The sequence below is a fragment of the Impatiens glandulifera genome, chromosome 5 (genome assembly GCF_907164915.1).
Source record: "Impatiens glandulifera chromosome 5, dImpGla2.1, whole genome shotgun sequence".
NCBI lineage: Eukaryota > Viridiplantae > Streptophyta > Magnoliopsida > Ericales > Balsaminaceae > Impatiens > Impatiens glandulifera.
The window spans coordinates 42,882,448-42,897,989 of NC_061866.1; the positions used below are offsets into that span (position 1 = coordinate 42,882,448).

At 32.9% G+C, this 15,542-nt stretch overlaps 2 protein-coding genes across 2 annotated transcripts; both read left to right on the forward strand.

Moving 5' to 3' along the window:
* The first annotated feature begins 733 nt into the window (after positions 1–733).
* Positions 734–2,681, forward strand: LOC124937708 (adenosylhomocysteinase 1). The gene is made up of 2 exons (XM_047478020.1): positions 734–1,520; positions 1,642–2,681. The coding sequence occupies exons 1-2, from the start codon at positions 810–812 to the stop codon at positions 2,386–2,388; spliced, it is 1,458 nt and encodes a 485-aa protein (XP_047333976.1). The 5' UTR covers positions 734–809; the 3' UTR covers positions 2,389–2,681.
* Positions 2,682–9,570: 6,889 nt separating this feature from the next.
* LOC124940141 (proteasome subunit beta type-2-A-like) lies at positions 9,571–12,178 on the forward strand. Its single transcript, XM_047480623.1, has 3 exons — positions 9,571–9,851; positions 9,950–10,073; positions 11,660–12,178. Exons 1-3 carry the CDS (start codon positions 9,694–9,696, stop codon positions 11,993–11,995), a joined length of 618 nt encoding a protein of 205 aa, XP_047336579.1. The 5' UTR covers positions 9,571–9,693; the 3' UTR covers positions 11,996–12,178.
* Positions 12,179–15,542: the final 3,364 nt, after the last annotated feature.

The window sequence follows — 15,542 nt, forward strand, 5'->3', positions numbered from 1 at the left end:
TTTTAATTGAGATTCTATAAAAATAAATAAATATATATATCTTAACATTGAATTGATGAATTAAATAATTAAACTAAAATAAAATGTAATATTGGTCTAAAAATAATAAAATTAAATTTGTTAAGGGTAGTGAAGCCTTATTCAATTAGTTAAATAACAATAAATAATAAACATTATTTCACTTTCTTCCTTCCATCTCATAATTACCTAGATCCGAATAAAAACGAATTTAAATTTTCTAAATAATTCAGCAAAATCAAATATCACTTCACTCCCTTCTCATTCATCAAATTAATCAATTTATTATACAAAATGTTATATATTTTAAATTATTATTTATTATATATATATATCAATATTATTTAAGTCTTTTTATAATAATATTAAAAAAAAAATATCATCATCTCCTTAAACTTATACAAATAATTATATTTTTTTTTTAAAAACAAAGCCTAAGAATTTGGGCTTATTTGGTATTTGCTATAAAAAAGTAAATAAACAATTGACCCTATTCCGGGTCGAACTAGGGTTTCCGAACCCGACGTTTATGGAATTCAGATCTAGGCTAATTTTAGTTAATTATTTAATATATTTTTCTTATTTAAATCTCATGAGAATATTATTATTAATAATAATTTAGAAATAGAAAAAATATTGGATCGTGAAAAATCCGAAACCCTAATCTTAACCGTTCATCTGAAACCTTCAAACCTATATAATACCCTTTAACCTCCCTCCATTTTCGTCGTCCGCAGCCTTTCTTTCATCTTCATTCTCAGATCTCAGATCTCATTTTCAGATCCAAAACAATGGCTCTCCTCGTCGAGAAAACCACTTCCGGTCGTGAATACAAGGTCAAGGACATGTCTCAAGCCGACTTCGGTCGTCTCGAGATCGAACTCGCCGAGGTTGAAATGCCCGGTCTCATGTCCTGCCGTACTGAATTCGGTCCTTCTCAACCATTCAAGGGTGCAAGAATCACCGGATCTCTTCACATGACCATCCAGACTGCCGTCCTCATCGAAACCCTAACCGCACTTGGTGCTGAAGTCAGATGGTGTTCATGCAACATCTTCTCGACTCAGGACCATGCTGCTGCTGCTATTGCTCGTGATTCGGCTGCTGTGTTCGCATGGAAGGGTGAAACTTTACAGGAGTATTGGTGGTGTACTGAACGTGCTTTGGATTGGGGTCCTGGTGGTGGACCAGATCTGATTGTTGATGATGGTGGTGATACTACTCTTCTTATTCATGAAGGTGTTAAAGCTGAGATTGAGTTTGAAAAGACTGGTGCTTTTCCTGATCCCACTTCTACTGATAATGCGGAGTTTCAGATTGTTCTTTCTATTATCCGTGATGGGTTGAAGGTTGATCCCAAGAAGTACCATAAGATGAATGAGAGACTTGTTGGTGTTTCTGAAGAGACCACCACTGGTGTCAAGAGGCTTTACCAGATGCAGTCGAATGGAACTCTCTTGTTCCCTGCTATCAATGTCAATGACTCTGTCACCAAGAGCAAGGTTTGTCTTTTCATAATTTTGTTTAGATCTGAGATTATGGTATTGATTCTGTTGATAGATTAGTTTAGATCTGAGATTATAGATCTGTTTGATTGATTCTTGAATTTTGATTTTTTAACAGTTCGATAACTTGTATGGTTGCCGTCACTCTCTCCCTGATGGTTTGATGAGGGCTACTGATGTTATGATTGCCGGAAAGGTAGCTGTGATCTGTGGTTTCGGAGATGTTGGAAAGGGTTGTGCTGCTGCCATGAAACAAGCTGGTGCCCGTGTGATTGTTACTGAGATCGATCCAATCTGTGCTCTTCAAGCACTGATGGAAGGTTACCAGGTCCTAACACTAGCGGATGCTGTCTCAGATGCTGACATCTTCGTGACCACCACAGGAAACAAGGACATCATCATGTTGAGCGACATGAAGAAGATGAAGAACAACGCAATCGTGTGCAACATTGGTCATTTCGACAATGAAATCGACATGCTTGGACTTGAGACATACCCAGGAGTGAAGAGGATCACAATCAAGCCACAGACAGACAGGTGGGTGTTCCCTGATACCAAGACTGGTATCATCATCCTTGCTGAGGGTAGGTTGATGAACTTGGGTTGTGCTACTGGACATCCTAGCTTTGTCATGTCTTGCTCGTTCACAAACCAGGTGATTGCTCAGCTTGAGCTGTGGAAGGAGAAGGATACAGGAAAGTATGAGAAGAAGGTTTATGTTTTGCCCAAGCATCTTGATGAGAAGGTTGCTGCTCTTCATTTGGCTAAGCTTGGGGCTAGACTGACCAAGTTGAGCAAGGACCAGGCTGATTACATCAGTGTGCCTGTTGAGGGTCCATACAAGCCTCCACACTACAGGTACTAGGTTGAAGATGAATCGATCGATGAAGAATGAATGGGTAAGAGAAGACCCTTCTTTTGGTTTTTCATCCTTGATTCGAACTAGAACAATTCATATCCAGTTTTTTTTTTTTGCTTTTTTTCTTTGAATTTTGCTTTATGAAGGTTGTTTGGGTTGTTGGGTTATGGAAAATTTGGTCTCTTTTTTTTGGTTTAAAAAGAGGACCGAACATGAAGGGAATGGTGGCAGAATAAGGTTCAGAGTTGTTTTGCTTGTGTCGGTTGGTATTATTATTAATTAATTTTGCACTTTTTCAACTTTGGAGTAAACTTCATTTTTTATGCTTTTTTTTCAATGAATCTGAATTAATCATGTTAATTAAATCCCATGCCCTTTCAATATAAATCATAATCATATACATTCTCTATTAATTCAAAATTTCAAATAAATCAATTTCAGAACTTGCCTATATGGAGTTGGCCCAACAAATCTCCTAATATTCAATAGTTGAAAATAGTAAGCAAAAATATCTCTAAACAAAAATTAGTTCATCAAACAGATGTAATTAGTATGATGTAATTAGTATGTTTTGAACTCAACCAATATTGATTATAAACTGGTTAATCGTGAATTGGGTTATACTCTATATTCGATTATAATATATGTTTTTCGGGTTCGGTTTAGGTCGAAGTGATAATAAATTTTGTGATGCTTGGTTGGTCATTCATATTACATTATATTTTAACCAACCCTTATTTGGTCACATGATTCTAATTGTCCCAATTAAAATTAACTCTAACCTAAGTCCATACATGTCAATCCACAACATTAAGCCCACTTAATTAAATTGTTAATCTATATTCAATTCCTTGTAAAAAAACAATATCACAAAATAAAACTAGCATTTAGCCCGTGCATTTGCACGAATAATAATATAAAAACAGTGAAAAAAAATTACGGATAACATTTTTTATTTTATTTTTAACCGTTTTAAGTTTATGGGTGAGTAAACCCACAATCCGACTCAATTATCCATTTACTCAACATCATTATATATTAGTTAGTTAAAAAGTTGAACTTATATTAATATTAAAACGTCCCGCGTTTATCAAATTTGGTGTTGAATTTAAAATATAAAGTCTTTGTAGCCTAGTTGGTTAAAGAATTGTACTTGTTTTGTTAGGTTGCAAATTCGAAACATACCTCTAGCATTTTTAATTTTATTTTTAACCGTTTTAAATTTAAAAACGGGTCAACCCACAATCCGACCCAAGTATCCAAATTAACCACAGCTCTCGACCCGGCAATCCGGACACTTTAAAAATTAAGCATCATTATATATATATATATAGATTAGTTAGTTAAAAAGTTGAACTTATATTAATATTAAAACGTCCCGCGTTTATCAAATTTGGTGTTGAATTTAAAATATAAAGTCTTTGTAGCTTAGTTGGTTAAAGAGTTGTACTTGTTTTGTTAGGTTGCAAATTCGAAACATACCTCTAGCATTTTTAATTTTATTTTTAACCGTTTTAAATTTAAAAACGGGTCAACCCACAATCCGACCCAATATATATAGATTAGTTAGTTAAAAAGTTGAACTTATATTAATATTAAAACGTCCCGCGTTTATCAAATTTGGTGTTGAATTTAAAATATAAAGTCTTTGTAGCCTAGTTGGTTAAAGAGTTGTACTTGTTTTGTTAGGTTGCAAGTTCGAAACATACCTCTAGCATTTTTAATTTTATTTTTAACCGTTTTAAATTTAAAAACGGGTCAACCCACAATCCGACCCAAGTATCCAAATTAACCACAGCTCTCGACCCGGCAATCCGGACACTTTAAAAATTAAGCATCATTATATATATATAGATTAGTTAGTTAAAAAGTTGAACTTATATTAATATTAAAACGTCCCGCGTTTATCAAATTTGGTGTTGAATTTAAAATATAAAGTCTTTGTAGCCTAGTTGGTTAAAGAGTTGTACTTGTTTTGTTAGGTTGCAAGTTCGAAACATACCTCTAGCATTTTTAATTTTATTTTTAACCGTTTTAAATTTAAAAACGGGTCAACCCACAATCCGACCCAAGTATCCAAATTAACCACAGCTCTCGACCCGGCAATCCGGACACTTTAAAAATTAAGCATCATTATATATATATAGATTAGTTAGTTAAAAAGTTGAACTTATATTAATATTAAAACGTCCCGCGTTTATCAAATTTGGTGTTGAATTTAAAATATAAAGTCTTTGTAGCCTAGTTAGTTAAAGAGTTGTACTTGTTTTGTTAGGTTGCAAGTTCGAAACATACCTCTAGCATTTTTAATTTTATTTTTAACCGTTTTAAATTTAAAAACGGGTCAACCCACAATCCGACCCAAGTATCCAAATTAACCACAGCTCTCGACCCGGCAATCCGGACACTTTAAAAATTAAGCATCATTATATATATATAGATTAGTTAGTTAAAAAGTTGAACTTATATTAATATTAAAACGTCCCGCGTTTATCAAATTTGGTGTTGAATTTAAAATATAAAGTCTTTGTAGCCTAGTTGGTTAAAGAGTTGTACTTGTTTTGTTAGGTTGCAAGTTCGAAACATACCTCTAGCATTTTTAATTTTATTTTTAACCGTTTTAAATTTAAAAACGGGTCAACCCACAATCCGACCCAAGTATCCAAATTAACCACAGCTCTCGACCCGGCAATCCGGACACTTTAAAAATTAAGCATCATTATATATATATAGATTAGTTAGTTAAAAAGTTGAACTTATATTAATATTAAAACGTCCCGCGTTTATCAAATTTGGTGTTGAATTTAAAATATAAAGTCTTTGTAGCCTAGTTGGTTAAAGAGTTGTACTTGTTTTGTTAGGTTGCAAGTTCGAAACATACCTCTAGCATTTTTAATTTTATTTTTAACCGTTTTAAATTTAAAAACGGGTCAACCCACAATCCGACCCAAGTATCCAAATTAACCACAGCTCTCGACCCGGCAATCCGGACACTTTAAAAATTAAGCATCATTATATATATATAGATTAGTTAGTTAAAAAGTTGAACTTATATTAATATTAAAACGTCCCGCGTTTATCAAATTTGGTGTTGAATTTAAAATATAAAGTTTTTGTAGCCTAGTTGGTTAAAGAGTTGTACTTGTTTTGTTAGGTTGCAAGTTCGAAACATACCTCTAGCATTTTTAATTTTATTTTTAACCGTTTTAAATTTAAAAACGGGTCAACCCACAATCCGACTCAAGTATCCAAATTAACCACAGCTCTCGACCCGGCAATCCGGACACTTTAAAAATTAAGCATCATTATATATATATAGATTAGTTAGTTAAAAAGTTGAACTTATATTAATATTAAAACGTCCCGCGTTTATCAAATTTGGTGTTGAATTTAAAATATAAAGTCTTTGTAGCCTAGTTGGTTAAAGAGTTGTACTTGTTTTGTTAGGTTGCAAGTTCGAAACATACCTCTAGCATTTTTAATTTTATTTTTAACCGTTTTAAATTTAAAAACGGGTCAACCACAATCCGACCCAAGTATCCAAATTAACCACAGCTCTCGACCCGGCAATCCGGACACTTTAAAAATTAAGCATCATTATATATATATAGATTAGTTAGTTAAAAAGTTGAACTTATATTAATATTAAAACGTCCCGCGTTTATCAAATTTGGTGTTGAATTTAAAATATAAAGTCTTTGTAGCCTAGTTGGTTAAAGAGTTGTACTTGTTTTGTTAGGTTGCAAGTTCGAAACATACCTCTAGCATTTTTAATTTTATTTTTAACCGTTTTAAATTTAAAAACGGGTCAACCCACAATCCGACCCAAGTATCCAAATTAACCACAGCTCTCGACCCGGCAATCCGGACACTTTAAAAATTAAGCATCATTATATATATATAGATTAGTTAGTTAAAAAGTTGAACTTATATTAATATTAAAACGTCCCGCGTTTATCAAATTTGGTGTTGAATTTAAAATATAAAGTTTTTGTAGCCTAGTTGGTTAAAGAGTTGTACTTGTTTTGTTAGGTTGCAAGTTCGAAACATACCTCTAGCATTTTTAATTTTATTTTTAACCGTTTTAAATTTAAAAACGGGTCAACCCACAATCCGACCCAAGTATCCAAATTAACCACAGCTCTCGACCCGGCAATCCGGACACTTTAAAAATTAAGCATCATTATATATATATAGATTAGTTAGTTAAAAAGTTGAACTTATATTAATATTAAAACGTCCCGCGTTTATCAAATTTGGTGTTGAATTTAAAATATAAAGTCTTTGTAGCCTAGTTGGTTAAAGAGTTGTACTTGTTTTGTTAGGTTGCAAGTTCGAAACATACCTCTAGCATTTTTAATTTTATTTTTAACCGTTTTAAATTTAAAAACGGGTCAACCCACAATCCGACCCAAGTATCCAAATTAACCACAGCTCTCGACCCGGCAATCCGGACACTTTAAAAATTAAGCATCATTATATATATATAGATTAGTTAGTTAAAAAGTTGAACTTATATTAATATTAAAACGTCCCGCGTTTATCAAATTTGGTGTTGAATTTAAAATATAAAGTTTTTGTAGCCTAGTTGGTTAAAGAGTTGTACTTGTTTTGTTAGGTTGCAAGTTCGAAACATACCTCTAGCATTTTTAATTTTATTTTTAACCGTTTTAAATTTAAAAACGGGTCAACCCACAATCCGACCCAAGTATCCAAATTAACCACAGCTCTCGACCCGGCAATCCGGACACTTTAAAAATTAAGCATCATTATATATATATAGATTAGTTAGTTAAAAAGTTGAACTTATATTAATATTAAAACGTCCCGCGTTTATCAAATTTGGTGTTGAATTTAAAATATAAAGTCTTTGTAGCCTAGTTGGTTAAAGAGTTGTACTTGTTTTGTTAGGTTGCAAGTTCGAAACATACCTCTAGCATTTTTAATTTTATTTTTAACCGTTTTAAATTTAAAAACGGGTCAACCCACAATCCGACCCAAGTATCCAAATTAACCACAGCTCTCGACCCGGCAATCCGGACACTTTAAAAATTAAGCATCATTATATATATATAGATTAGTTAGTTAAAAAGTTGAACTTATATTAATATTAAAACGTCCCGCGTTTATCAAATTTGGTGTTGAATTTAAAATATAAAGTCTTTGTAGCCTAGTTGGTTAAAGAGTTGTACTTGTTTTGTTAGGTTGCAAGTTCGAAACATACCTCTAGCATTTTTAATTTTATTTTTAACCGTTTTAAATTTTAAAACGGGTCAACCCACAATCCGACCCAAGTATCCAAATTAACCACAGCTCTCGACCCGGCAATCCGGACACTTTAAAAATTAAGCATCATTATATATATATAGATACCAAACTAATGCTAAAACTCTAACATACATTATGATCACAAGACAACATTAATTGTTTAAAAACTTAGAATAGTTCTTAATTTATAGAACTATCCCTTAAGTGCACTTGGATCAAATTTGGTTATCATATGAGCTTGTCTTGTCTTGATGATAGGATATGGACCCGTTTCTATTTTGCCTGCATCAAAAGACAAACCATTTAATTTGATTAACAATAATTTCATCTATATGAACAATAATAACAAAAATATGATTCATAATCATACCCGATATGAGCCTATGGATATGGATGATGTTTCTGAAAACCCTAGCTTCGCAATGTTCGACAGTTGCAACGAGAAAAATGCACATCATAACAATCAATGTCGTCGATTTGCAGGAAGTAGCCATTTTTGTGTTCTTCCCTTTATTTTATTTTTGTTTCCTTTTTCAATGTTTTCTTTTTTCTTTGTGGGAGAATGAAAGAAGATAGAAGTATATATAAGAACATTTGTGAAGTAGATAATAGCAAGTTGGGAGGTTGTCCGGAACAATAGGATATTGTTAAAATGTTGATATGGTTTATGGTTGGAGTAAAAATGACCTTAAATGAATAAATATATTTTAATATCTTAGAGCTAGTTTGATGTGATTTTTGTTTTGGGAGTTTTATGTAAATTAATTATTTTATTTTTAAATAAGAAGAACGAGCATGACACATTGACACCCCATAGTCATGACCCTCCTCCACTTCTATTCAAAACGATTTTCATGACATTTTGATCTCTTAGCCGACTATTTCTATCGGGACAACTCTAGTAGGGTAAAGTTAAAGTAATATATTTTTATAATTTATTAATTAAAACCCTAAAAATATATTTACTTTATTTTTATAATTTAAATTTTAAATAGAAAAACAAACAATTAATAAACTTAAATATTTTTTTATTAAACAAATTTTTTTTTAATAAAAACTCACTTAAAAACATTTTGAACCAACATCAAACAAGTTCTTAATGCTAATGTCATTATAGTTTTTTAGTATAAGAAAAAGAAGAATATGTCATCGATAGTAAATTATTAACCTAATTCTTCTTTATTTAGCATTTAAACTATATTTACTCTAAAACTGTTTTTCTTACTCAATCTGAATTGAAAAACATCAAATCTGTTATAATAGAAAATTAGATTTTGATATAAAACAACTGTTCTATTGTGGTCGAATACATAATCTGTTCAAATTATCGAACTAACGCTATTATGATTAAAGAATTTTTATTTTTAAGTTTTGTTTGATAATTGTTTTTTTTTGTTTGAAATTGTTATTATATTAGTATTATATACTTAATTTTTTTAATTAGTTATTTTAAAATATATGGAATATGAATGATTGAATATATATAAACTCAACTATCTAAACAATTATCAAACAAACCATATATTTGATACATCCAATCCATGGAATATAAAATCGCTAAAAAAATTTGGTGGACTTCGACTAATCTCAAAGATAAAAAAAAAAGCTAGATCGAAGATAATTTGTATAAAAGAAATTAATTCAAGAAACTCTTAAATAATTTAAATTATGAATAGAAAATTTAAATTAATATTTATTTTTAAATTTTATATTAAATAATAATAAATTTTAGTCACTTTAAATAACCCTAATATATATGTATTTTTAAGATTATTTGTATATAGGCTTAAGAGATAAAGGGGCTAATATTTCCATTATCTTTGTACATGGGCATATGTATTAAGATATAAAATAAATAGAGGGCCAAAATAGACATTTAGTATTTCTTGCGAATCAACCCAAGTCGGGCATCATCAGCATATAGCAGAGCGGCTCTCTGAAAAAGACTCGTTTTTCATTTCGATCGAAGATCGATTCTCGCAGATTCATCTGAGAATAGTGAAAGAGATATAGATCGGCATCGCATTTTGATTCCGAACAAAGATGGAGTGTGTATTTGGACTTGTCGGTAAGGGTTTCGCTCTTGTAATCTCCGATACATCGGCCGTTAGTAGTATTCTCGTTCATAAGTCTAACGAGGACAAGATCATGGTCCTCGATTCTCACAAACTCATGGGAGCCAGCGGTGAAGCCGGCGACAGGTCTCTATTCTACTTTCCCCTCTATCTGTCTATCTGTCTATCTATCTATACGGATATGTAATACTTGGTTGATTTTGACTGTTTGTATCATCTTTCAGAGTCCAGTTTACTGAGTACATACAAAAGAATGTGTCTTTGTATCAATTCCGTAACGGAATTCCATTGACGACTGCAGCTACTGCTAATCTTACCCGTGGAGAGCTAGCTACTGCCTTACGCAAGGTATATATGATCTTTCTAGGGCTTATGTTATCAATTGATATTTCTATCTAGTATAGAAACTTTCTGGCTTAGATTAATCAACCATATTGCTAGATGTGACTTGTAGATCAAGCTGGTAAGTACATGGTTGCTGTGGTTAAAATCTGAAACAAGATTCTGTTAGGTTTGAACTTAGAAAAGCCTTGATACTATAAGGGTAGATAAAGTAACCTTAAACTTTGCAATGTTCTCATAAGACTTTCCATTCTTAAGGTCACTGTCTTTGGGAGCCTGAATAATAACTCATGACAATTTGACATCATGTACTTGGGGATTACTTGGAATGTTTTTTTAATTAATATCATCCTTCCCACTTTAAATATAACTTCTCTTTTTCATAAGGCCAACATGCTTTCCATTCTTTCTAGAATCGGGTTACAAACTTCCTTACTTTGAGTCTTTGCCCCTACGGGTAGTTCCACATATGTGGCTGAGAACTTATTTTGTTTAAACTCGTCACTTCTGCCATTTTTTCTCACTTCGACCACAATTTTAAAAGAACACTTTTGAACCTGCTCAAAATATGATAAGAACAAACTCTTTCTGTTAGCCTTAATAATACAGAAAACATCATGTGCAGATATTAAATGTGATATCTGGAACGTTGTTTTGCTAAACTAGCACCCCACCCCATATATTAGAAGCTCCCAATTTATGTATGTGATCACTCACTACATACATCTGAAACTACCAGTTCACATGATCATAACAAACACACACTTGATCTTCTTACTATCTGCTGAATCCAATAGGTTCATTAGCAATCAACTAATTCGTCAAATATATGTATACCTTGGTTACAATGCCATTTGGTTACCTGGGACCACCTTCTGGAGAACCCTTCACAGTCGATTTGCTATACATTTCACTGTGATTTTATATGAAGATGACACGAGACTAATTAGCCGAAAGTTTTTGAATTCTAATATCCTGCTGCTTTCCGAATAAGTACTATTAGCGTTGATTTCCATGTCACTACAATTACTATTACGGCAAAAGTGTAATTTACACTCAAATAATCTATAATTTGATTATTTACACTAACAAGAATATACTACAAATAATTTAATCTAATCAAAACAACCCTAAACCAGACAAGCTCATGTTTGGGTGACCTTGAGAATCAGTCAAGAATTAGAGGTTTCCCACATGTTTCCTCCACAGTCACAAACCAGTCGTTTGTATCTTCTCTTCAAAATTGAATGGTTTTGGAAGTTTCTCGGAATGCGTCTTTTATAATGTCTTTGATGTCTTGGGGGGGTGTTCTTTAGTGCTTGGAGATGCTTCAAACATGATTTGAGGTCTTTTCTTTCTCTTCCTTCACCATGTAAGAAGTTTCATCTCACAATTATTCTTTATCTAAAAAATCCTAAATTGTATTAGATTTTTCAGCATCATGAAAGGCTCTCTTATCTCATAAAGTATCACTATTTATTAATTGGCCCCATTTAAAAACACTTTAGCTTACATTATCTTCTTGTTTATGTTTGCAAGATTTGGAAGTAAATGAATTTGCTGATTAATGATTTTGATTATATTATTGCTAGAGTCCGTATTCTGTGAACATTCTACTAGCTGGATATGACAAGGAAAAGGGTCCTTCCCTATACTACATTGACTACATCGCATCACTTCACAAGGTTAACACTGCTGCTTTGGGTTATGGCTCATATTTTTCACTAGCCATGATGGACAGACACTACCACAAGAATATGAATTTGGAAGAAGCCATTGAACTCGTGGATAAAGTCATAATAGAGATCCGTTCAAGACTTGTTGTAGCTCCTCCAAACTTTCTTATCAAAATCGTTGATGAAGATGGTGCTAGAGAATACGCATGGCGCGAATCTATCAAGGACACCAAGGCTCCACCAACTCTTTGAAGGCGTATGATGTTCAAGACTCGTTTTTATTCAATGTTATGAAAAAATTATGTTATGGGATTTGACTAATTTGAAATTTGTGGTTTCTTTTGTTTTGGTGGTAATGAGTTGGATTTTCCTTCAAAACTTTGGATAGATTTATATGCACTATTAGTCTTTAATCCTCCTCCCTTGCATTGTTGAGATTCAGGCTCTTATATTCCTTCCATATTGAAAAATGAAAGAAAAACTATTTAGGTCATTTCCCAATTGGGCCACATATCATGTTTTAGCAAGATTATCTTCCTTACTAGTTTATGTTTTTTTTTAAAATCTATTATATGACAATGGTTGATTCTTTGAAGGGGGTTATATCTTACTCGCAATTCAATTTGTTTGAGTTTGCGAGTCAACTTTAGCTCGTTCGTGTATTAAGTTAGATAAACTTGTTTAGGCCTATAATCGGGAAGTTTAGTGGTATTTAAAAATTCTTATCATTTAATTAATGTATTGAATATGAACATGACTAGTGCATATTTATTTAATAATCAATTATTTTTTATATTTGAAATTTACTTCCAATGAAGAATATTATAAATAGGGAGTTGTTTATTTTCTCTCATTTTCTTTTATATCTATAAATAAAATATAAATTTTATAATTTGATTGCTACAATATGATAACTTGTTATTGTTTAAATTTCAAGAAATTAAGGAGTTGTTAGTATTATTTTATTTAACTAGCATGTAACCGTGAAAAAAATATTACGGTAAAATTTTTATGAGCGGGTCAACCCACAATCCGACCTAAGTATCCATTTACTCTCACATATATATCAAAATTAACCACAGCTCTCGACCCGACAATCCGGACACTTTAAAAATTAAGCATCATTATATATATATAGATTAGTTAGTTAAGAAGTCGAACTTATATTGTTAAAATGTCACACGTTTATCAAATTTTGGGTTGAATTTAAAATATAAAGTGTTATTAGCTTAGTTGGTTAAAAGGTCATATTTATTTTGTTAGGTTGCAAGTTCGAATCATACCTTTAACATTTTTAATTTTATTTTTAACCGTTTTAAGTTTATGGGCGGGTCAACCCACAATCCGACCCAAGTATCCATTTACTCTCGCATATATCCAAATTAACCACAACTCTCGACACGACAATCCGAACACTTTGAGGCTTATTTAGATAAAATAAAATCTCACTAATAAATCAAACAAGTTAAAATGGACTTAAAGTGAATACTATCTATATTAGTTTGTTTGTTTTATTTTGCAAATGGAAGAAATATAATATATATATATATATATATATATATATATATATATATATATATATATATATATATATATATATATATATATATATATATATATATATATATATATATATATATATATATATATATTCAAGGCCTAGGCAAGGATGCCCACTCCATTTTCTTTCCTTATTCACCGGATGGACAAGTATGAGCAGCAAAAGTCAGAACCACATTTCCCCTTCTTGATGGTGAGTAGTTTAAAATTTAACTTCCCAAATTAGTTTAATTTATTCCATTTTCTAACTATCTTTTTTTTTTTTGAAATTTGATTAAATAACCTCAAAGATAAAGATAAGGTTATAAGATCTGATGGTAACTTATTAATTAAATTGCGCTCGTGGTCTTTTTATTTTTTTTTGACGAAATTGTCCTTTTCGCGAAACGCGAAGGGACTTCGCGTTTCGCGAAGTGACAATGTGTGAAATGTCCAGATTACCCTTACTATTTAATATAACCTCTCTCATTTTTTTTCATTTCTTTTCTTCTACTTCTCTCTCTTCCCGCTCTTCTCCTCCTTCTCTCTAAACTCCGGCGGCGATCTCGTCGGCGATCTCGGCGGCGACGGGTCGAAATCCACTATGAGCTCCACGACGAGCACGAGCTGTATTCCAATTGGCACGTTTATTTTAAGCATGTTTATTGATGTTTGGTTTCTTCGAATCACTGTTGTTTAGGGTTTGCTTCCCGTTTCGCTAAGTGCCTAGCGATTCACGAAGGCCTTTCCGTTTCGCTAAGTGCCTAACGATTTGCGAAGGCCTTCCCGTTTCGCTAAGAGCCTAGCGATTCACGAAGTATTAATTATCCGTTTCTAAATCAAATCATGTTTTTTATTGCAGCTAAAGTTTTCGTTTTCTATAACAGAGAGTGGAAACTTGATGCTGATGGAATACTGTATTTTGATGCATCTTCAATCAAAACATTGTGGTCAGATATGTACTTAGTAAGTTCAAAATTCTAAATCTTACCTCATTCTCCTCCACATTCTGGTCCTCCTCCTCAAATTCTTCGACTTTCACATCCTTAGGATCCTTCGCCTGCAAAATAGCAACATTGTGGTTAGATATGTACTTAGTAAGTTCAAAATTCTAAATCTTACCTCATTCTCCTCCACATTCTGTTCAACCTTAGGATCCTTCACATGCAAAATACATACTGGTCAGATTCATACTTAGCGAATCGGGAGGTACCTAGCGAAACACTAGGTACTTAGCGAATCGCGAGGTACCTAGTGAAACGCTAGGTACTTAGCGAATCGGGAAGCACTTAGCGAAATGCTAGGACTTAGTATGGACAAAATTTTACCTCGTTCTTCTCCTTCTTCTTGCCCACCTTGCTCTTCTTTTTCATCTTCTCCATATCATCTAATTTGGTTAATAATATGGACATCCTTTTGTTGGATTTATCTAACAACTGTTGGGACATACTAAAAACCATCCTCTTCATCGAATCAAGGTGAGTTTGTTGAGTTTCTTTGATTGTGATTTTCAACTCTTCGATGATCACTGTTTTCAATACTTTCAGCTCCTCCTTCAACTCTATTTTCAGCTCTTTCACCTCCTCCTTCAGCTCTTCACATTTACATCCAACACCAACAGTAGGTGTCCGAGGACTTGACATCGCGGTGGGGGGAGATTGAATGCGGGTCGGACTCGATTCATAAACAAGCCTCCTCTTCAAGTTGACTGATTCTTTGAGAGTACCTTCAGCCTTTCTCTTCCCGGAGGCAGGTTTGGGGGGAGTACAATCTTCATGTTCACTTTCATCTTCATCAAAATCTTCTTTGATTACCTTCCCTTCAGTAAATCCCTAAAAAAAACATCAGTTGTCTCGTCCATTTCTTCAAATTCCTCACCACTATATAACCTCTTCTCCATGGAGGACTCTTCCATTTCAGTCACATCCGTGGTCACAAGGGCAGATTTTACCTCGACCAATGTGTTTTTCCTGTTGGAATGATAGAGTAACAACCTTGGGCGTAGAGGGTCATTAATCTGATTCTTTCTGGCGAATTTAGGGACAAAGCTTTGGATGACCTCATACGTCCACACTTGAAGTGTCAGTGCGAACCCATATATGTTATATGCAAAAGGAGCATAAGGATCAACAGTCTTCTCCTTCTTCGAATAATATGAGCTACTGAGATGTTTCATGTTCTTGTTTAAACCCTTGAGGGTGGCCCTAAAGGTGACCTTCCCCCATGGATATCGGAGGAAAGTTTCCTCGTCTTCCACCAT